General features: G+C 36.2%; 2 protein-coding genes across 5 annotated transcripts in view; both read left to right on the top strand.

Moving 5' to 3' along the window:
• The first annotated feature begins 22 nt into the window (after window positions 1–22).
• ZBTB6 (zinc finger and BTB domain containing 6) lies at window positions 23–5,376 on the top strand. Of its 3 annotated transcripts, none has more exons than XM_081067682.1 (2): window positions 23–160; window positions 1,228–5,376. In XM_081067682.1, the coding sequence occupies exon 2, from the start codon at window positions 1,237–1,239 to the stop codon at window positions 2,509–2,511; it is 1,275 nt and encodes a 424-aa protein (XP_080923808.1). In that variant the 5' UTR covers window positions 23–160; window positions 1,228–1,236; the 3' UTR covers window positions 2,512–5,376. The 3 variants fall into 3 exon arrangements, with proteins under 3 accessions (XP_080923808.1, XP_080923809.1, XP_080923810.1); XM_081067683.1 differs by having other exon boundaries at window positions 147–297; XM_081067684.1 differs by lacking the exon at window positions 23–160 and adding an exon at window positions 463–598.
• Window positions 5,377–7,186: 1,810 nt separating this feature from the next.
• RC3H2 (ring finger and CCCH-type domains 2) overlaps window positions 7,187–21,310 on the top strand; it is a 39,760-nt gene continuing 25,636 nt past the window's right edge. For both annotated transcript variants that reach the window (XM_081067122.1, XM_081067123.1), the window contains exons 1-4: window positions 7,187–7,568; window positions 13,676–13,973; window positions 16,169–16,286; window positions 18,491–18,724. In XM_081067122.1, the coding sequence (XP_080923248.1) occupies window positions 13,743–13,973; window positions 16,169–16,286; window positions 18,491–18,724 (583 nt within the window). In that variant the 5' untranslated portion in view covers window positions 7,187–7,568; window positions 13,676–13,742. The remainder of the gene's footprint in view (window positions 7,569–13,675; window positions 13,974–16,168; window positions 16,287–18,490; window positions 18,725–21,310) is intronic.

The following is a 21,310-nucleotide window of genomic DNA, read 5'->3' as shown; positions in this document are numbered from 1 at the left end:
CGGAAGGGAGAAAGTCTCAGGATGTCCTTCCGGGACGCCCCGCCCGCCCCCCTGAGGACTAGCGCTAGTTGACACCGGATGTGTTTCCTCCCAGGCTAAGTCCGCCTTCCGGCCTGGGCTGCCGCTGCCGCGGAAACCTCGGCTCCGGTGTTCTGAGTGGGTGAGTGAGCGCGAGGGAGACTCGGGCGGGCGGGGAAGTCGGCGGTGGAGGAGGGCGGCTGCGCGCAGCCCGGGAGTCGCTAGACTGGTGCTGCAAACACCTGGCCGACGGGCCTGGGTCCTGGCCACTTTGGCGCGGTAAGACCTGCGGCAAGCTGGCGGATCATCCAGGCCACCAGGGGTCCGGAATCAGCTCCGACTCTGGGGGGGAGGGGTCCCCTGTGCTCGCTGCAGCCACCGGGCACCATTTCGTGGTGCCCTGGAAGCCAGCGAGTCTTCCGGGGGAGACGGGAGGAAGAGTCACAGAAGTCCTATTCGGGCCTTACAGGAGCCAAATCACGAGCTGGAGGAATGAACTGGAAGAGCGAGCGTAACATGCGCATTTGGGTCTTCTTTTCTGGGCCATGGTGAAAATCTGGATATCCAAGGAGCCGTAAAGGTGCTTAGGGCCAAATCACGAAGGATGTCGTATTTACTAGGAAGTTTAGGCCGTCTGGATGTAGGAGAGCAATGAAGATTGAAAGCAGAAGAGATGGGGGGAAGGAAAAGTTTTAAAAGATGTTCATTGCGGTAGAACTCAGGAGGGTAGTTTGATTGGAGAGTGTGGTATCAAGGAGACCTGTTGGAAGACATTGCAAGCAGTGGTCGAGGTGAACAGAACGAGGACCTGAAGTAGTGATGGGGAGTAGGATGTTTGGAGGTTACACTCAGGTTTCTAGTTTGGGAACCTGTTAGATCCATGTAGTAGTGGGCATTAACAGTGTCCTTGACCACAAGGCACGTAAATTTAGCCAAGGAAAAAAAACAGAGAAATTTAAGTGCAATTCAGTGTAATACGTGCTGAAACAAAAATATGAAATACGCCACAAGATCGTAGAGAAATGCATTTTAATTTTCTGGGTTTTGACATGGTGGCGTAGGGATTCACTCTTAGCACCCAGATTAGAATTAGAGTCTTCTTTTTACCCAACTCAAGTTTGGCATTTGTATGTTTGTTTGTTTTTACTATCACCGTGTAGGAAAGCATTCCCTATCCTAACAGTAACGTTTGTGTGTTATTTTCTGTAGATTGTGACCATGGCTGCTGAGTCTGATGTTCTGCACTTCCAGTTTGAACAGCAAGGAGATGTAGTCTTGCAGAAAATGAATCTCTTGAGACAGCAGAATTTATTTTGTGATGTGTCAATTTATATTAATGACACCGAGTTCCAGGGACACAAGGTGATTTTAGCTGCTTGCTCCACTTTCATGAGAGATCAGTTTTTACTCACACAGTCAAAACATATCAGAATCACCATCTTGCAGAGTGCAGAAGTTGGGAGAAAATTGTTGCTCTCTTGTTATACCGGAGCACTTGAGGTGAAAAGGAAAGAGCTTTTGAAATACTTGACTGCTGCTAGTTACCTTCAGATGGTTCACATTGTGGAAAAGTGCACAGAAGCTTTGTCCAAGTATCTAGAAATTGATCTTTCGATGAAAAACAACAATCAGCATACCGACCTGTGTCAATCCTCTGATCCAGATGTTAAGAATGAAGAAGAAAATTCAGATAAAGACTGTGAGATAATTGAAATTTCGGAAGATAGTCCTGTAAACGTAGATTGCCACGTTAAAGAAGAGGAAAGCAATGCTTTACAGTCTACAGTAGAGAGTTTGACATCAGAGAGAAAGGAAGTGAAATCACCAGAGCTGTCTTCAGTAGATATAGGTTTTAAAGACAATGAAATTTGCATCCTCCACGTGGAATCTATCAGCACCGCTGCTATAGAAAATGGGCAGTTTTCACAGCCTTGTACCTCTTCCAAAGCAAACATGTATTTCTCAGAAACACAACATTCACTGATCAATTCCACAGTTGAGAGCAGAGTGGCAGAAGTTCCTGGAAATCAAGATCAGGGCTTGTTTTCTGGGAATACTGAAGGAAGTCAGGGTACAGCGAATGAGATTCAGAATGTGGAGGACGCTTATTCACTGAGGCATCAGTGCCCCAGGTGTCCACGTGGATTTCTTCATGTTGACAACTATCTGCGCCACCTTAAGATGCATAAATTGTTCTTGTGCTTGCAGTGTGGGAAAACATTTACACAGAAGAAAAATCTCAACCGGCACATTCGAGGGCACATGGGCATAAGGCCCTTTCAGTGTACTGTGTGCTTGAAGACATTTACTGCTAAAAGCACGCTACAGGACCACTTGAACATACACAGTGGGGATCGGCCGTACAAATGCCACTGTTGTGACATGGATTTCAAGCACAAATCTGCCCTCAAAAAACATTTAACCTCTGTCCATGGCCAGAGCAGTGGTGAAAAACTACCCAGGCATGATCTGAAAAGGCCAAATCTGTTATAATTAGAATCACACCTTGCTATGTAAGCCTTATATCATTGGTTAGGCAAGCCTTTCTATTAGAAATGCAGCATTTATAATATTGCATTTGCCCACCATCTTTGGGTCTTATTTTTGGTGGGCTTACATATTATTCTTTCTGAACTTCTACCAGTTCCAGAGTGTGGGAGACATGATAAAGCTAGTGGGATACCATCTGGTTTCATACATTATATGTAAGTCCCAGTGGTATACCTAGAGAAGTACTGGTCTTCTCTTAAATATTTTTGATTCTAGTGACAGAGGATCCAGCAGTATTTCCAGATTGTGATTTTGAGTCTAGATAATTGATGTAAGTGTAATAGAAAGAGAAAATAAATTTTAAAACACCATTATTCATTATTAGTCATCGTAAGGACTAGTGAGTTTTTTTTTTATTTTTAAACCAACTGCTATTGGATTGTAAACTAAACACCAAGGTACCTACTGTTTTAAATTATAAAGGAGCACAATCCAAATTTACTTGGGAGTAGCAGAATTCCCTTATACATGGTCTGATATTCCTTAAAATATTATTTCCATGGTTTGTTAATATACATATTTTATAAACGATTAATTGGGCCCAAATGTCTTGATTTTATTTTATGCAGTTGCGTTTAGTAATTTTGTGGCCAATAAAATTATACCATTGGCTTGAAGCTCTAAATAATTAGAAATCCCAACTTTACCAAAGATATTTTTAGTCTTTCTAAAATTTATTTCATTTCATTTTTTAGTTAACCTATAAAGTTAAATTGATGGTTGTCAATTTTGTACCTATATAATAGAAATGGTGTGCTCAAAACACTTGTAGCAGACATCTCTGAGATCGTCACATGGAGGAAACACTTCTCATATCTAGCTGCTTCTCACTGTTTGTTTCCTTTCTTGAACAGTGATGCCTGCTGCTAAATGATTTGTTTTTGGTATAGTTTTACAAATTGTAACACATGTATAGATTTGTGTAACCATCACTGCAATCAGGATACAGAACATTCCATCACCCCCCCAAAACTCCCTATACTGCCCCTTTGTAGTCAGTTCCTCCTAAATCTAAACCCCAACAACAGTTCTCTATCGTTATAATTTTGCCTTTCCTGGAATATCATAAATGGAATCTTACGGTATGTTTCCTTCTGAGACGGTTTTTTCACCTAGCATTATGCCCTTGAGATTTATCCATGTTGTGTGTATCAATAGTTCATTCCTTTTTAATTTTAAATTGTCAATCTATATTTTCTTGCTGTCACTAGATGAACAGTTTAAACATGGGTAACTATTAGTGTCCTCTTAATAATTAATACTAACTTTTCATTAACAATGCAATTTTTACTTACTGTGTGTTGACAAAAATCTTAACCATCTCTAGAGTTTGATGCTATATTTCCAGAAGTGTGCCAAAAGCAAAACCATGACTATATGGTTATTTTGCTGGGAATGATATTTCAGATTGTATTATGAGCCTTTGCTCTCTAATATCTTTGTCTACATATAACACAAAACACTTTTGTTGTCATAACACAGATTAAAATACATTGCAGGGCAAATCATATTCTCTAAAACACAGGAACTACTTTTAGTAAAGAAGCCTGACTGGATGCATCTTAGTTTCAAGATGTTCCATTCCTCTTCTACTCACCTCAGCTTTATGTAGAATTTCTGCTATATTTAGTTTCTATTGATGCCCTACCATATTTTAATATGTAATATACTTTGTACCATTTATAAGAATTTTGTGATGAGTCACATGTTGATTGTTATAAATGTTAATTATCCTTTCTGTGATACTTTTGTGAAAAATATGTTCTCCATAGAACTTTAACTCTGGGAGAGACTTTAAAGAATCGAGTTCTCATATTTGATAAGAAAACTGACTTCATGTCCCCAGGTCACCAGTTAGTGACATTGGACAGGTCACCTCTTCTTGAGTTCTTCCTAAATTTATGTGTAAAGTAATAACTTTGATCTTGATAATTTGTAAGATCATTTTCAGGTTTAAAATTCTGTGATTTTATTTTTAAATCTTCCTGAGTTCCTAAGAACAGAGAAGAGGGGAAAGCAAGAGAGTTTGGTGTCTTTATCAATGTTTCTTTTTGCGTTGGAAACAGAATTTTTCTAAAGTAGTGTTTTTCTGCCACTGGAGAACATGATAGTGTAGCGTTTAATTTTCTTTATCATTTGACCTAAGATTGGGCATTTGTAGGCATGAAAACATTTCCTTTTCAGAAATAGTTTGTGATTAAAATACTTTTCTTATTTTTGCTTCCTAGGGTAAAATTTTGTGGGGCTGAGGGGTGGGTCAACGAATGGTAGTAAACTGTTTCTTTAGGAATTGTTACCAACTCTTTTTGATGTTCAAAAAGAATTATGGTTGAATTATGTTTAAGTTTTATGTGTGCCTTGTAAGATTCTTGTGAAATTTTTTGTAAGCACTTTGAGATTTGCTTGGGGGAAGGGGTGTTTTGTGAAAGTTGATGGTTGTTATTTATTATTATTTATTCTTGTTCAGTTAGCACAAAGTGATCTCAAAACATTCCTAAGAGAGTGTTTGCATGATGTGTTTAACAATTTCAGGAAAGTGGAATCTTTTTAAAAATGCAGGTATGGCAAAGTAAAGTGTTGAATTTATTCATTTAAAATATTCACTTTAATTGTTTGTGTTTCTGATATGATGGGAGGAAATGCAATATGATATTTGATTTCAGCCTCATGAGTTACAGCATTTATGTATATAAAAGATCTTGAAAGGTAGTTGTTAACTTTGGTGTAAGAAAATCCTTTCCCCTTTTCCTTGGATGTAACTATCCTATATGTTTACATAAGAAATAATAAACTGGAGATGGGAATGGAGAGTTTTGTGTTTTGTCTACATCTGAGAATTTTAAAGAAGGAAACTATTTCTCCTGGCTATTCATGTAATCATTCATTCAACAAATATTTACAGAGTCATTAGAATATATATTCCTATACTAGAAGTTAGGTATACAAACAAATAAATACCCCAGCTCTCCTAAAACTTAAATTCTAATGGAGGGAGACAAACAGTAAGCAAATAAGTACAATTAATGTATGTCAGATTTTGAAAATGGAGAAAATAAAGCAGAGTTCCAGGGAAGGGAAAATGGGATTGTGATTTTAAGTATAGTGGTCAAACCACCTTTAAAAAAAAAAAAAAATCTCATTAGGGGCCAGCCGAGTGGCTCAAGTGGTTAGAGCTCCATGCTCCTAACTCCGAAGGCTGCCGGTTGGATTCCCACATGGGCCAGCGGGCTCTCAACCACAAGGTTGCCAGTTCAATTCCTCGAATCCCACAAGGGATGGTGGGCAGAGCCCCCTGCAACTAAGATTGAATACGGCACCTTGAGTTGAGCGGCCACTGAGCTCCTGGATGGCTCGGTTGGAGCACGTCCTCTCAACCACAATGTTTCAGGTTCGACTCCCCCAAGGGATGGTGGGCTGCGCCCCCTACAACTAGCAACGGCAACTGTACCTTGAGCTGAGCTGCTCCCTCCACAACTAAGATTGAAAGGACAACAACTTGACTTGGAAAAAAGTCCTGGAAGTATATATACACTGTTCCCCAATAAAGTCCTGTTCCCTTTCCCCAATAAATTTTTTTTTTAAATCTCAGATTATCATATAAATCTATAAAGTAGAACAGAAAACACATAGTCACCATTATCTAGTTGAATGGAAAACTGAACTAAATCGTTGAGAACCTTTCTCTAGAATTGGCATAAAGAGACTGAAAAGGATAAAAATGTGTAGGAGAAAAGTCTTTGATGTGGCCAATGGATTTTTTTTGAAATACTGATGTTTTTCTGTCTTAAGTACAGTAATAACCATGTTTTTAAAGCTCAATAGTTTTAAAAACTTTTCCATATGTCTTCTAATTCGTGGTGGGTTTACTTTCATAGATGCCTTCTTTGGACATTTAGTTTTACATTGGAAAGTGCCTTGAGTTTAATTACAATTCATGGCCATTTTCTTCATCTATGGTTTTCAGTTTCTCATCAGGAACAAAGAGTACATAGTATCTGCCTTTTAGGATTATTTTGATGAGTAAATGAAATATAAATAGAACAACAAAAATGAAATTTTTATTACCCAATACAGAACCTGGCACATAAGTAGTCCATAAATATTAATTCCCTTAACCCTATTCCCAGTCTGTTTCTTCATCTATAAAAAGGAATAATTTCTACCTTAAAATTTACTGGAAAAATATCCTTCAACAAATATTTTAGTAATGCCAGAATTTGTGCTTGAAATTTTATCCCTGCCAGCTTCTGAGGAGCTCACAGTTTACTCTTAAATAAAGAGAGGTATGTGTTATACTGCCTGCCAAACAAATGCTCGTTTTAACAGCGATATTGCTTGGCGCATGTGTAGGATTAAAGGATGGGATCAGCATTTCATTATGGGAGAGTGAGTAGAATGTTAATACAGGTATATCAGACTATGCTACATGGATGCCATGCTTTTCATGTGGGGAGTCAGACACTGGCTCAAACCAGTGTCCAGGAGGTTAGCTCAAGGCGCAGATGAATGTGCAGGGAGTTTCCCATCCACCCCTTCGGCTCGCCTAGGCTGCCTAACAGTACCTCCCACAGTTCTCCGGGTCTCCCCGGTCACGTGATAGGGGTGGTACGGCTCGACCAGAGGGAAGCTGATGCGCAGTCCAGGTGGCAGGGGCCACTAGACTTCCCTTCCACCTCCCCAATTCCCGGTCTTGCGTGGTCTCGCGTGAAGTGGGGAGTATCTTCTCGCGAGAGCTAGGTCCGGATCCCTCCTGGTCCGCCTCCGTGGTGAGGAGGAGGAGGAGGGAAGAGGAGGAGGAGGAGGCGGTGGGAGGAGGAGGAGGCCCCGTCGCGGCCTTCGCCGCCGCCAACGGGGCTGTCCCTGTAGCTCCCGATGGAGTTTGAGGTCGTGAAACCGCCGCCGAGCTCTGCCCCGGCGAGACGAGGCGCCTCCGTCGCCGAGCCGCGCCGTCGCGGGGCTCCCGGGAGTGGCCCTTAGCGAGTCCGCCCGGGCCCCCTCAGGTAGGGCGGGGGCGGGCACGCTGCGGCTCGGGCCCCAGCCCGGGTCCCTGGTCCCCGGCGGTCGGGCGGGAGACCGGTCCCCGTGCGGGGCCTGTGCGCTGTCGTTGACGGTGCCCCGAGGGTTGGGAACTGAGGGCCGCACCTGACACCCGGACCGGGCGGGGAGAACAGGGCCTGAAAAGGAGGCCCCTCGCCCTAGAAGGGCTTTTTCAGGACTGAGGCCTGGCGCAGATGGCCACCTCCCTTCGACACCGGCCGAAGGGGCTCCTCTGACCCCTAAGGAATCCACCCAAGCAAAGGCCAGGCTTCTCTTCCCTTTTCTACCCCAGTTAGTGAGAGGCTGGTGGAGGAGGTCGTGGAAACGGAGTCGTCTCCCAGCTTTTCGTCTTTCTGCCCGGGGGCTTCCCGAGACCCTAACGCGGGGATGGGGGAGGCGGTCTCAGGGGTAAATAGGGTCCCGGCCAAACAATGCCCTGGGAGGGCTTAACCTCCCGGGAGGGAGCCGGCTGGGCCAGCGTCGCTGCACGGGGGATGTGACGGAGCCGTGGCAGGAAACCCGGCCAGGGAATTTGCTGTGGCTTTCTTCTTCCCCTCTTTCGTTTTTCCTTCTTGGGGAAGCCTCTGAAGGGGAGACTCTTCCACCATCTTAGAAGAATGGTAGAAAGCATCTTTGTTTCTCTGCCCTTAGCTTTCAGCGAGGGAGAAGATGAGGGTAGCTGTCATTTCCATCTTTCGAGTCAGAGAGACTTTTAAGACACCGGCAAATAGAACATTGACACCAAAATAGTCTCAAGTAATCACCGACGTAAAGTAGATCTAATCTCGTGATTCCCAACCTGTTTTTTTTTTTTTTTTTTTTTTTTTATACCCACCTACGTTCCCTTTTCATTCTTACTCTTTATGTACCCAGGCAGGCCCCTTCTTTGTAATTCCTACTCTTCTCGCACCCCCTATGATTACAATGACTTGGGATCCCACATAAAGTGCTTAAGTGATCTTTTCCATTTTCACGTTAGTCAAACTTTTAAGTTCCAGTAGGAAGTTTTGATTAACCTGAGAAAGCTAGTCTTGTTACACTAAATTGATATAATTTCCCCAAAGCAAAGGAACAAATGTTTTAGTTAGCCTATGCAGCCTTTTTGTAGTTAAATACACAAATTCAGTTAAGGTTTCTTGAAACATTAAGAAGAGTTCATGGATGTTCCCATTATTACCTTCTTTTATCTGTCTAAAGAACTACACCACTGTTCTAACGTAACATCCCTTTTCTATGTTGTTTACTTCTACTTCAGTTCTTGAAGAAATAGACACCATCATATCCTGTCAAAGACCATTTGCCATTTGTGTTGATTTGGAGATTTATATTTTCCAAATTTGAGAGCTTGGAAAATTGTTAGGACGAAAAAATGTTCAACATATATTCTAGACATGTTTAGAAAAAGCAGATGTTACAATTCACCTGGTCCTGTTCTTTGAGGATTTAATTGTCCTGTTCATTAGTGGAGCCTTTCAGTTATTTCTGATCTGCTTTTACTTTTTTGTTAACCTGACATGTAAGACTTATTTCCTTTGTTCATATGTTTTCATTAATACACTTTCTGCTTTGGTAATTTACTATCTCTTTCAGTTTGAAAAAGTCAACAAAAATTCTTTTTTTGGAGGGGGAAGCATTTTTCTTTACAGAGAATTTTATATTCAAAAATAGAACTGACACATGTATGCAATATATAAGAATGCTAAACATATAACAAGGTCTTACAATAAGTACTTGTTTATTGTTTTGGTTGTACTGGTTTGAAGTTTCACTTTCTAGTGATGGAAAAAGGAAGCGTGTGGTAAAATAAAGCTAGCTGAAAATTACAAATAATGTGCACCCAGTCTCATAAATGTTGTAAGTTACATCCTTATGATCCTCAGCGTTTTCTAATTTTATGCAAACCTTAAGTGTAGGTATGACTTTGGCCTCAAATTCTTAATAAAAGTAAGTTTTGAGTATTACTTTATAATTTTAAAGAGAGTTGCATTGTTCAATACTAGCCAATAGCCACACGTGGCAATTGCACACTTGAAATGTGGCGAGTGTTAATTGAGATGTGCAGTAAGTGTAAAATGCACACCAGATTTTGAAGACTTAATACAAAAAAAAAAGAATTTAAAATAGCTCATTAATTTTTTACATTGATTCCATGTTGAAGTGATACTTTGGATACATTAGTTTAAAATGTATTATTAAAATTAATTTCACCTGTTTTTTTTTCCCCTTTTTTACTATAACTGCTAGAAAATTTTAAATTACTTGTGGCTTGCATTATATTTCTATTGAACAGTGCTGTTCTAGAGTATCTCTTCCAAGAAATAAATTATCTGAATTCAAAGTAGACATCTGAAAAACAAAAATTTCCTGATAGAGTATCCTCTTAAAATCAGAATACCCAAAACACTTTGGAAGATGAAGAATAAATTTATCCAGTAGCCATTATATGATAGAGTAAGTTCTGTCTCAAAAATAAGTAATTTTCTGTCTAACCATCACTAAAGAAGCAAAACTTTATTGGTTATGTTAATTAACATAGAAAATTATTTCATTACTGTTCTGTTAGGAGACATTGAAAATTAAAAATCTCATACTTATTAAAAAACTAAGTTCAACCCTAAAGTAGATTTAAGAATTAAAACTTGGAGTCAGAAATCTTTCCTAATTTACACTAAAGTCACACAGCAGTCTCAAACATTGGAATTCATTTCCTTTCTCTCCAATCCTTTTGGTATGTTTGAAAATGCTTAGTTTTGGAGCTTACAGATTATTTTAATTGGTTTTGTTTGTTTTATAGGTTAAGGTCTAAATTGTACCAAGGATGCTTTAAATGTAATTTTTAAAGTACAAAACTGATTATTTTAAAGGTTTTTGAATTGAGAAGTACTATTACAGTCTTTGAGTAGCTTAAATTCTTCACATGAGTGAACTACAATGAAAACAATGAGTGTTTCAAGTTAACAGACCTGAGCGCTAACGTTTACATTTTTATAAAGAGAATTGTAAAATACTATATATTTTTTTGTTATACAGTTGTGAAAGAGGCATAAACTTTATTCTCGCATTTTAAAATCAGGTGTCATAGTCATAAACTGGCTACATAATATGGTGGTCTAATAACAGAAAATTAAGCTGCTTAGCTGGTATGCAGTTTGTTCTTAATAAAGCAGTTTGTAATTTGTATCATGAGAGAAGTCTTACTCTACCTATGAGTTAGTATTCATAGCAAGGAACTTGCTGAAAAATTACTTGAGTAAAAATCGGTTTAAGATCCCAACTCTAATTTAGTGTTTCTCATTCTTACCTTTATCTTTAATTCTTAAATCTTAGGAACTAGTAACTGAAATTAGTTAATACAAATAGTTAGAATTTTTTTTAAGTAGTTCTTTTACATTTCTAGAGTTGTGAGCTTTTAAATCTATTTTATCTCATTTTGAGATATTTGGTGAGTATTTTTAGGATAATTATAAATGTTATTAGCAATTTAGATTTCCATAAATTCAAATAAGTTTCTATGGAATGTGTTAGTATAAATGTAGAAATTTTACACTTTAATATTTACTCTTACCCATTGCTATCTAAATGCTTTAAAAAATAAATTATAAAGACAATAAGCTATCATTTTTTATAATTATAAACATATTTTCTGTGTAAATGTGTACGAAGTGCTTTTATTTTAAAGAAATGAAAGTCCTATTTTGTCATTATTAATTCAACATTTTAGTGGACTACATAAACTTCTGTGTTTTAGGTAAAATTTCATTTTGTCCTCATCTTAATTGAGGAATCTAGAATTTATTGATAATGGTACTGAAAAAAAACATTAAAAAAATTAAATGTTCCTTATATCTTACCATATAAGGAGAGCTTAGTTCATAATTTTCCTGTCAGAAAGTTAGAGTCTGAAACATAGCAGAAGAGTTACTGCCAAATTTTTGGCAGAATTTTTCTTTTAAAGGTACTAATTCAATTTCGACTACAAATTAAACTTCTCAGCATTAATTACATTAAAACATCTGGTGTTTGTAGACTTAGAAACACATATGGGATATTGTAACTTAAAGCTATCAAATGTATCCCTGAATAGTTTGAAACACTTCAAAGCTAATAGGTGAAAATATGAAAGAGCATTTTTATGTTTTGTTCAAACATGAATGAATGCCTTCTCCCCCACCTCCCCAACTAATTAATGTAAAGCATTTCAGGATGATCTTGGAAAACTAAATAAGGAAAGAGTATTCGCTACTAGTTTCTTGTTACCCAGTGGCCTGTGATGCCCTAACCCACTGAATTAGCATCTCTGAATAGGTGGCCGTTATAAAAAAAAATAGGTGCAGTGTCTTGTTTTAGTAAATGTTTCACTGGTCCAAGTTATTAATTAAATTAGGTCTCGATATTGGATTTAAGATAAAATTTATTTCTCAGGCCTTTTCCTTGTAGAATTCTGCAGAATAAATAGTAAACTGAACATTAAAAATGTTAGTTTTAGGGAGTGATGTGTTCACATGCTTAGTGCTCGTCTCTAAAGTTAGAAGCCAACTAACTGGTTTAAAGATTGATGGCATTAGTAGATGTGGCAATGTGAGGGTGAAAGGTATAAAATAATGTAAACATAATTTGTAAGATTTGGCTAGTTTAAAAATAAAGTTATTAGATGCTTTGCATTAGAGCTGTTTGAGGGAATGTTTGTATAGGGTGTGTTTTACATAGCAAGCCCTATAATTCATTTTTACCAAGATATTTTTAAAACCTTCGTTTTTGTGAACATAAAAGCACAATAAAGGCTAATAAAATTCTTTATTTGGATGTGGGGATATTGAGGAATAAGTTATATACCTTTTTGTCCTGAATCTGACTTCATTTTTAAACATCTAATTTCTGTGGAACTAGTATATTTTGGTTGGTAAACAGTGTTATGAAATAAACCATCAGCTATTTAATTGTCCTAAATACCTAGATTTCTTGTTCACCAGAGAGCCTTTGTCAGACTTATATAAGTTTTGTATCAGAAGATACAGAAAATTTGTGAAATGCAGAATGTTCAAGTTAGGTATCTAAAGATTTTAAATTAGAGGACAGTATAATTTTGATACTAAATATTTTATAAAAATTAGGGAGTGAACATTTTGATCTTAGGATAAGAAAAGAAAATTCACTGTCATTTCTTTCATGTGCCTTTTAATCATATGCATATATAATTTTTCTCACACTGTATACATAACAAAGAAATTTACATTTTGAACTTTTCAATTTACAATTACTAGATGAGAATATTGTTTTATTGCTCATTGGAACTGGCAGTTTTTATCAATCACTGAATGATACGTTTTGTCACAAGTATTGTAGGGAATTGCATTCAAGATTTGTAAGACTACACACACACACACACACACACACACACACACATTTTTTAACTTTGGCACTGTCTTTTGAGGTCAACATCATTCTTTCATTTATGGACAAGCAGCTCTATCATCACAATCTTCTCTACACTTTTATTTTCAGAACCTCAATTAGCCTCCTAATCAAGTCCTGACCAGAGATTTCCTCTTTTGTGAAGCTGCCAACTTGAACATATCTTTGACTTACGTGGTCGTTCAGGTGGCAAGGCTGTTTGTTCACATTTGACTCACTACTATATTGTTTGGATCAATAGTCTCCAAAGTTTACTAACTCTTAGGCCATATCTTAATGTTTTAGGGTAGTAGATACCAAAGGAAAACACTTTTTTAAAAACCAGCAATTCAAAGTAATCTGTGTTCCTAAAAATGAAATGTGGAACATTAATGTGTTATTTGATGTGGTCGTTAAGAAACATACATGAAAGCTTTGATGACTGTTATATGAGCAACTGATACAAATATGTTTAGTTGAAAGGAACAAAGCCTATTAGAATATTGTTTCTGGACACAGTTTTTGAAATTTAATTAAGCAAATAGACTTAAAGAAAAAGACATCCAAAACATTAAATTATTCAAAAGTGTTTTAAGTTTTGAGGCTGTGATGGTTGATTTTACAGTTAACTCTTAAAAGGTGAATGTGTGGTTGATTCTTAACCTTTGTCCATTTTCAGCTTACAAAACACTACACAGCAAAATAATGATCTGCTAGACTGCTAACCCGAGCATCCAGCTTCCACAATGCCTGTGCAGGCAGCTCAATGGACAGAATTTCTGTCCTGTCCAATCTGCTATAATGAATTTGATGAGAATGTGCACAAACCCATCAGTTTAGGTTGTTCACACACTGTTTGCAAGACCTGCTTGAATAAACTTCACCGAAAAGCTTGTCCTTTTGACCAGACTGCCATTAACACAGACATTGATGTACTTCCTGTCAACTTTGCACTTCTCCAGTTAGTTGGAGCCCAGGTAAGCTTTCAAGATTGTACTACTTTGGTATATGTAATAATTATAGAACTTAGTTCATTAAGGGGTACAAAGTATGTTGAATGATATTTGAGACATAAAGATTATTCAGCGTACCTGATTTTTCATTAGATAATGTCATAAATCCTTATGCAAAACCATAAATTTCATTATGGTTATGTATTTCTTTGTGTTCAATGCTGTGGTCCAAATTTATTTTTATAAGTGATTTGGTGGATAAAAATTTTCATGTAAGCATACATAAATATTTATTCATTAGATAATACGAGAAGAAATGTAATCAAAGTTTTGGCTAGAAAGCAACCATGTAGAATGGAATTTTTTTGGTTTTCTTTTTAGCTTAACTTGACATTTAGGATAATATTATAAATGAGAAAATAAGTTCTATTTAGGGATGTATGGATGGAAAACCGTTTTCCAGACTACCAGTAACAAATTCTGCAGTTTCTTATGCTCAGGTGCTATAAAATTACTATTTCTTGTTTATATAATCATTTTACTGAATCAGAGCAAGACCTAGATTTATAGTAATTTCCATTTAATGAGGGCCTACTTTGTGTAGGTATGATAGTAAGCGTTCAATATCTATTATTACTAATTCTTATAGCTCTTCAGGTAGTTATCCCCATTTTTACAGGTAAGGAAAAAGATGAAATTCTGTACATCATGCACTACATATTAAAGTAAGAAAGTAAGGCTCTTTCTGATTAATCACTTAGAAAATTCAATGATTAAAATACCCCGTTCCTTAGTATCTTGATATTCGAAGTTTTCCTTCTAAAGGACCGCATTTCTTTTAAATGTTCATAATCCATTGAGACACTCTGAAATCAAGATGTATCCATAATCAACAGTGTGTCATAATTTAATTGGCAACATTTTTTTTTAATGGTACATAAAATAATGGTGCCTTTTGCAAACACTGGCCTCTTAGGTCCAATAAAATACCATAGACTTTTTGTAGTAATACTACTAGCTATCATGTATTTAGCATCTGTTATAGATCAGGCATTGTGTTTTGTTTTTAATAAATGTTCTCTCAATTGTTCCTTAAAGTAGCCTACAGGCTTATACAAAGTGACTTATGTTTTCAGCCTCATCTTCTACTACTTCCTCATTCTTTCTGCTTATGCCTCCTAGCCGGTTGTCAGATATGCCAAACATATTATCCTCCCCTAAAGGCTTTTATAGTGACTGTTGTCTTTGCCTAGAATGCTCATTCCCTCTCCTCTGTCAAGTTTCTCTCCAAAAGTCCTGATTTCCAAGGAAATGTATCCTGCCCACCCACCTTAAAATTGCAACCCCTCTCCAGCACTCCCAGTTCCCCTTATTCTTGTATAATTTGTAATGATCACCTTATATTTTTATTTATTTTTTTATTTATTGGCTGCCTTCTCTCTTCTCCACTAGAATGTAAGCTCCACAAGGGCAAGAAATTTTGTCTGTTTTGATAGATGCCTAATGCCTAAAACTGTGTTTGGCACATGATAAGCACTCCATAGCTATAAATATTTGTTGAATTAAATTGAATTTTTATAGCAGCACAATGCAATAGGGATTTTCATTTTCATTTTGCAGATAGGGAAACTGCTTGGAGCAGTTAAATAATTTACTTGGGATCACTTATAGAAGTGGCAGAGCTGCAGTTTATACCCAAGTTTTGACTTTTCATTGAGAACACTGTGTCTTATGGTGTTTAAATTCTAGCTACGGGGGACAGACCATAAACAATAAATATAATAACTAAATTATGTAGTAAGAAGGTACTAAGTGCTCAGGGAAAAAATGTCCTTGCCTTTTTTTCCTACTTTTTATTTTGAAATACATTTAGAAAATGTTGCAAAAAATAGTATACAGAGTATAACTTTCTGTAGCTTCCACTAATGTTAATACTTTTCTAGATTGTAGCATGGTTATCAACTCCAGGAAATTTATGTTGATACAATACTATTAACTCCCTGCTTCTTTTTTCCATTCATTAATTTCAGTCCCTGCTATTAACTATGATATCCTTGGTTCTTGCAAAGCAGTTTGACTAGGTGTTTGGCTTTAATTTTATTTAAACTACCTTGATGTGTTGTCTCTGTATTATAATTTTATATTCATGATTGTCAAATATATAAATAACAATTTGTGAGTTGGATGAATGTGTTTCATCGATTTTTCTTTGTTTTTAGGTACCAGACCATCAGTCAATAAAATTAAGTAATCTAGGTGAGAACAAACACTATGAAGTTGCAAAGAAATGCGTTGAAGATTTGGCACTCTACTTAAAACCACTAAGTGGAGGTAAAGGTAAGTTCATAAAAAGTGTTTTTACTGATGAGTAGGACTTGGTAATACATTTACTTTGAAAAACTTGATATTGATCCCCTATTAAAACTTTTTGAGTTTTGGAAAATGAGTTTGCTTGGAGAGATCTTGGAAAACTTTTTGATTGAGAACATTTGTTATACTATTTCTGAAAATAACCAATGTTATTATTAATTTAAGGATTCATTACACATATAACTTATTAAGCTTTATGCAATATGTGTATTTATTGATTAAACTAGTAGTGCTATAGCAGAATATTCGTTTTGATAAGTCCTGTTAAGACAGTTTCATATGTTCATGTATTCATTCAATCATTCATTACATTTTATCAAGCGCTTACAGTGGTTATGGTCCCTGCCTTCACGGAGTCCAGACCTATTGGGGGAGATAGGCATATAAGTGCAGTAAATTTTTTTGAGGTGCTGTGACAGAAGTGAAATTCTGTTTTGTTTATCACTGCATACCCAATGGCTAGAACAAAGTCCCCAAGCCATGCCTAGTATCTTCATAGAACACCAGGAGAGTGGGCCTGAAGGCATGTGAGTGAGGGGAAGAGCAGTGTGAGGTAGATGAAAAGAATCAGTGAGGCCAGGTGATGTTTAGACTTACAGGCCGTTTTAAAGACTTGAGCTTTTACTCTGAGTGAAACTGGGGAGTCACTCCAGGGCTTTGAGCAGAGTTGTGACACAATCTGACTCATATTAAAAGGATCATTCTAGCTGCTCTATTGAAAATTCATTATAAAAAGGCAAGGGTAGAAGCAGGGTATCACTGAATAATCAGATGGAATAAGGTTGTAGCAGTGGAGGTAGTGAGACGTGGATAGTCTGGACATATTTTGAAGGTAGAGCCAAGAGCATTTCTTAAATTATTGAATATGAGGTATGAGAGAAAGAGCAGAGTCCAGTATGACTCTTGGGTTTGGGGTTTGAGCACAAGAAAAGAGAGGTTGTCATCAGTTTAGTTAAGGAATACTGTAGATCGATCAGGTTGAGGGAGGATGACCAGGAGTTCAATTTTGGTCATGTTAGTTTGAGATGTCAAATTGTTTCTAGAATGCTACTGAGTAACCAATGGATATAAGTTAAGGAATGAGGTATAGGAGCTGTAACTTTGGGAGTCACTGACGTATAGATGGTACTTAAGGCAATAAGACTGGATGAGATCACCTAAATAATGAGTGTAGATAGAGAATAAAACAAAAACTTGGTTCTAATTCCTTTAACATTAAGAAGACAGGAAGAAAAGATGAAATCAGCAAATAAGACTAGATAAAAAGAAGAAAGGGAGGAAGAAAATGAAGAGAATGGGGTGTTCTGGAAGCCAAGAGAAGTGTTTATAGAAGTAATGAGTAATCATCTTTGTTGAGTGCTATTGAAAGGTCAAGTAAGTGAAAGATTGAGAATTGACCTTTGATTTAGCAAAGTAGAGGACATTGTCTTGACAAGATCAGTTTTGGTCAAATGATAGTGGCAAAAACTTGATTGGAGTGGGTTTCAAAGATTATGAGGCAAGGGATTGGAGATAGTGAATACAGATGACTCTAGAGTATTTGCTACAGAAGGGAGGAAAGATATGGGGCAGAGCTAATAGCGGAAGAGGGATGAATACTATTTCTTTATTTTTAAGATGGATGAAATAACAGCTTGCTTGTTCTTATTGTATGCTACTAATGATCAAATAGAAAGGGAAAAATTGATGATAAAGGAAAGAGACAAGAATTGCTATAGTAAGATCCTCCGGTTGGAAAAAGGTAATAGGATCTTGCAGTTAAGCAGTATTCTTAATGTCTTATATACAATAAACAAAATAAGAGCTGTTATTAATCATTACTTTTAGATTAATTAAGCTTTTCATACATTTAACTTTAAATTTAACTTCAGTAGTTTTAATAAAGGTGGAAAATAGACTAAATAAATCCAGAGTACTCTCTTTTGAGGGATACATACAACCCAGAGAACAGGATACCTAAGTAAAATTTAAAGTAACTAAAAACTAGGCTCTTATTTACTATAGAACACTAATAAACAGACAGAATACCCACTGTTAAAAAATGAAAGTACCTTACAGGGGACTTGTTAAGAATTGTGGCTTAATAGTTAGTTAAACACAGATAATCAAAATTGACTTGTCTTTTTTAATTGAAAAAAACTTTCATTTTCTTTGTTTCCTCTTTCATGAAGGTGTAGCTAGTTTGAACCAGAGTGCACTGAGCCGTCCAATGCAAAGGAAACTGGTGACACTTGTAAACTGTCAACTGGTAGAGGAAGAAGGTCGAGTAAGAGCCATGCGAGCAGCCCGTTCACTTGGAGAAAGAACTGTAACAGAACTAATATTACAGCACCAGAACCCTCAGCAATTGTCTGCCAACTTATGGGCTGCTGTCAGGGCGCGAGGATGCCAGTTTCTAGGGCCAGGTAAGATAGATCACTGTCTTGCCTATAGGTTGTAAGGACGAAAGGATGCCAATTTCTAGAGGAAGATGAGAATCCACAGACTCAACCCATCTTTACTTATACATACAAATTTTGACATAATTAAAGACAAACCAGTTTATCATAATCTACATGATAGATATTGCTATAGCGTTTTAGAATAAATTTCTCATGTAAACCCTCAATGACTGTCGAGAGAGGTGACACACATTCAATTTTACAAATTAAAAAACGGAGTTAGAGAGAGGCCTAAGACTACATAGGTGGTAAGTAAGGGAAACAATCTTTTTTTTCTTAATGAGAAAAAAAAATTAATTTTTTTGAAAAGTTGGAAAATATAGACATTATTTAAAAATAAATAAAAGAATCCCCGGGGGGTGATTTCTTTTTTTATGGTTACTACCATCTACATTCTGTTTAAACAATCTTTACCTATACCAAGGTTATGACGTACTCTCCCATGTTATCTTCTGGAAACTTTATTGTTTTACCTTTCTGATTTAGAATTACAGTCCAAGTAGAATTTCTTTTTGTGAAGGAAACTCATACGTGGAAAAAATGAACTTGGATAAATTCTTTATACTCCATAGCTACATAAATACCAAATAGATCAGAAATACTTATGATTAAAAAATAAAATACACAAATAATAAACACAAGAGTGAATTTCTTTATAACTTAGGAGTAGGAAACACTTTTCTCTTTGACTCCAAGTCCAGAAACAATATGGAAAAAGATTGATATTGGAATATGTAATTTTTCAAAAATTGCATCACAAAAAAAATTATAAGCAAATTTTAAAAAATGACAAACTTGAGGAAATACTTGTTATATCACGTACAAAGCACTAATATAACTGATATATAAGGTACTTCTAAAAACTCAAGAAAAATACCAAACACCCAATTGAAAATTTGACAAAAGATGGAAACAGACAATTCGTGGGAAAAAGTAATGTAAATGGCCCTCAAATATATAAAAAGATACTCAGTCTTTTTCATAAGAGAAATATACATTAAAATTACACTGAAGTACTATTTTTAACCTATCAGATTGGCAGAATGCAAAAGTTTGACAATATATTCTGTTGTCAGGTCTGTGGGAAAACAAGTATTTTCTTCCAATAATGGTGGGAATGCAAAGTGATACAAGCTTTAGAGGAATTTGGCAATTCTAGCAAAATCATCTGTATATTTACCTTTTGGCTCCAACAGTGCCATTTTTAGGAATCTATCCCAAAGATACAGCAAAAAATACAGGATTCATAAAGTACAAAGGACTATTGTAACAGCAAACATTTGAAGCCACCTGAATAGGAGGCTGGTTTAATTATCTCATATATCTTTCTAATGGAGTACTATGCACCTTTTGAAAGAAATGAGGAAGATGTCTATATTCTAGGGGTGATCTCTAGATGCATTAACTTAAAAAATAAAAGCAAGGTATAGAATAGTGTGCTTATTGTAGTATTTTTTATCTAAGAAAAGAAAGATACAACCATTATCATCTTATCTTATTTGTTTACATTTTCCAAAAGAAATGATAGGAAAAATTTAAAAATAATAGACTTCTGTAGAGGAGGGAGGAACCAAGCACTGAATATACCTTGTTTTGTACTTTGGAGTCATGCACACATTTTATGTAATCATAAAACCATTTTTAGTAAAAATAAATTTTAGAATTATAAACAAAATGAGTAAAACAAATCCATACCTAAAAAATGAAAAAAGCTAAAACATACATCAAGTTGGTAGCATATTCATCAGGAATGAATTCTTTCAGGTGACTTTAGAACACAGTATTTTGATTTTATATTCCTAGTGGGATATATAATAAATACCCTTAATTGTATTTACTCATCATCATACTGTTCATAATTCTATTGGTGTTCTTTTGAAACTGTTAATAGAGACACACAAGAAGATAAAGCAACAAATTAAATGTTAATGCCTTCAGCAAGCAAGATTTTCAGCATTTTTAAAAAACAGATACGAGTATGAAATCAAAGAATTTTTGTAAAAACTATGTAGTCAGTCTTAAATTTGAATTGGTAATATTAGTACAGACTCCTTGATTTTTCTTTTTCTAAAAAATGCCTGTTTCCTAGGTCTGTCCCCTGAAAAGGTTTAGAAGTCATAAATAGCCCTGAGGAGCCATAGCACAAAGATTGTGGCCTTTAATAAATACCATTTACCACTAAAAAGAAACAGGGTTCTTCAGATAAATGCCTGATTTCAATTCTGGGGTAGAAAAGCACAAGAAGACCCTGGGAAGTATTATGCTAGAAAGTAAAAAAGCTGTAAAAAAAATCCCCACTGGAATCTTGTCAAAAGGACATAGAATTAAATTTGAAGGGGGCTCCCACTGGACACAAATGGGACAGTTTGAACATCATAATGAATAATGACTACAATGGATTGAAACAAAATATATTAAAAATCCATAATTTTGTAATCATAGTGCAGAAAAATTAATTGGTTATCTTCTGCAGTTGCTCGGGCACCAACACATTATAAAAATTGGAAAAGGTATAGGAAAAAAAAACATGCATTTTTTTTCTGCCTTTCC

Source organism: Rhinolophus hipposideros (genome assembly GCF_964194185.1).
Source record: "Rhinolophus hipposideros genome assembly, chromosome: 11".
Classification (NCBI taxonomy): Eukaryota; Metazoa; Chordata; class Mammalia; order Chiroptera; family Rhinolophidae; genus Rhinolophus; species Rhinolophus hipposideros.
The sequence above is the reverse complement of the archived record's forward strand: the minus strand, read 5'-3'. Positions and strand labels throughout refer to the sequence as shown.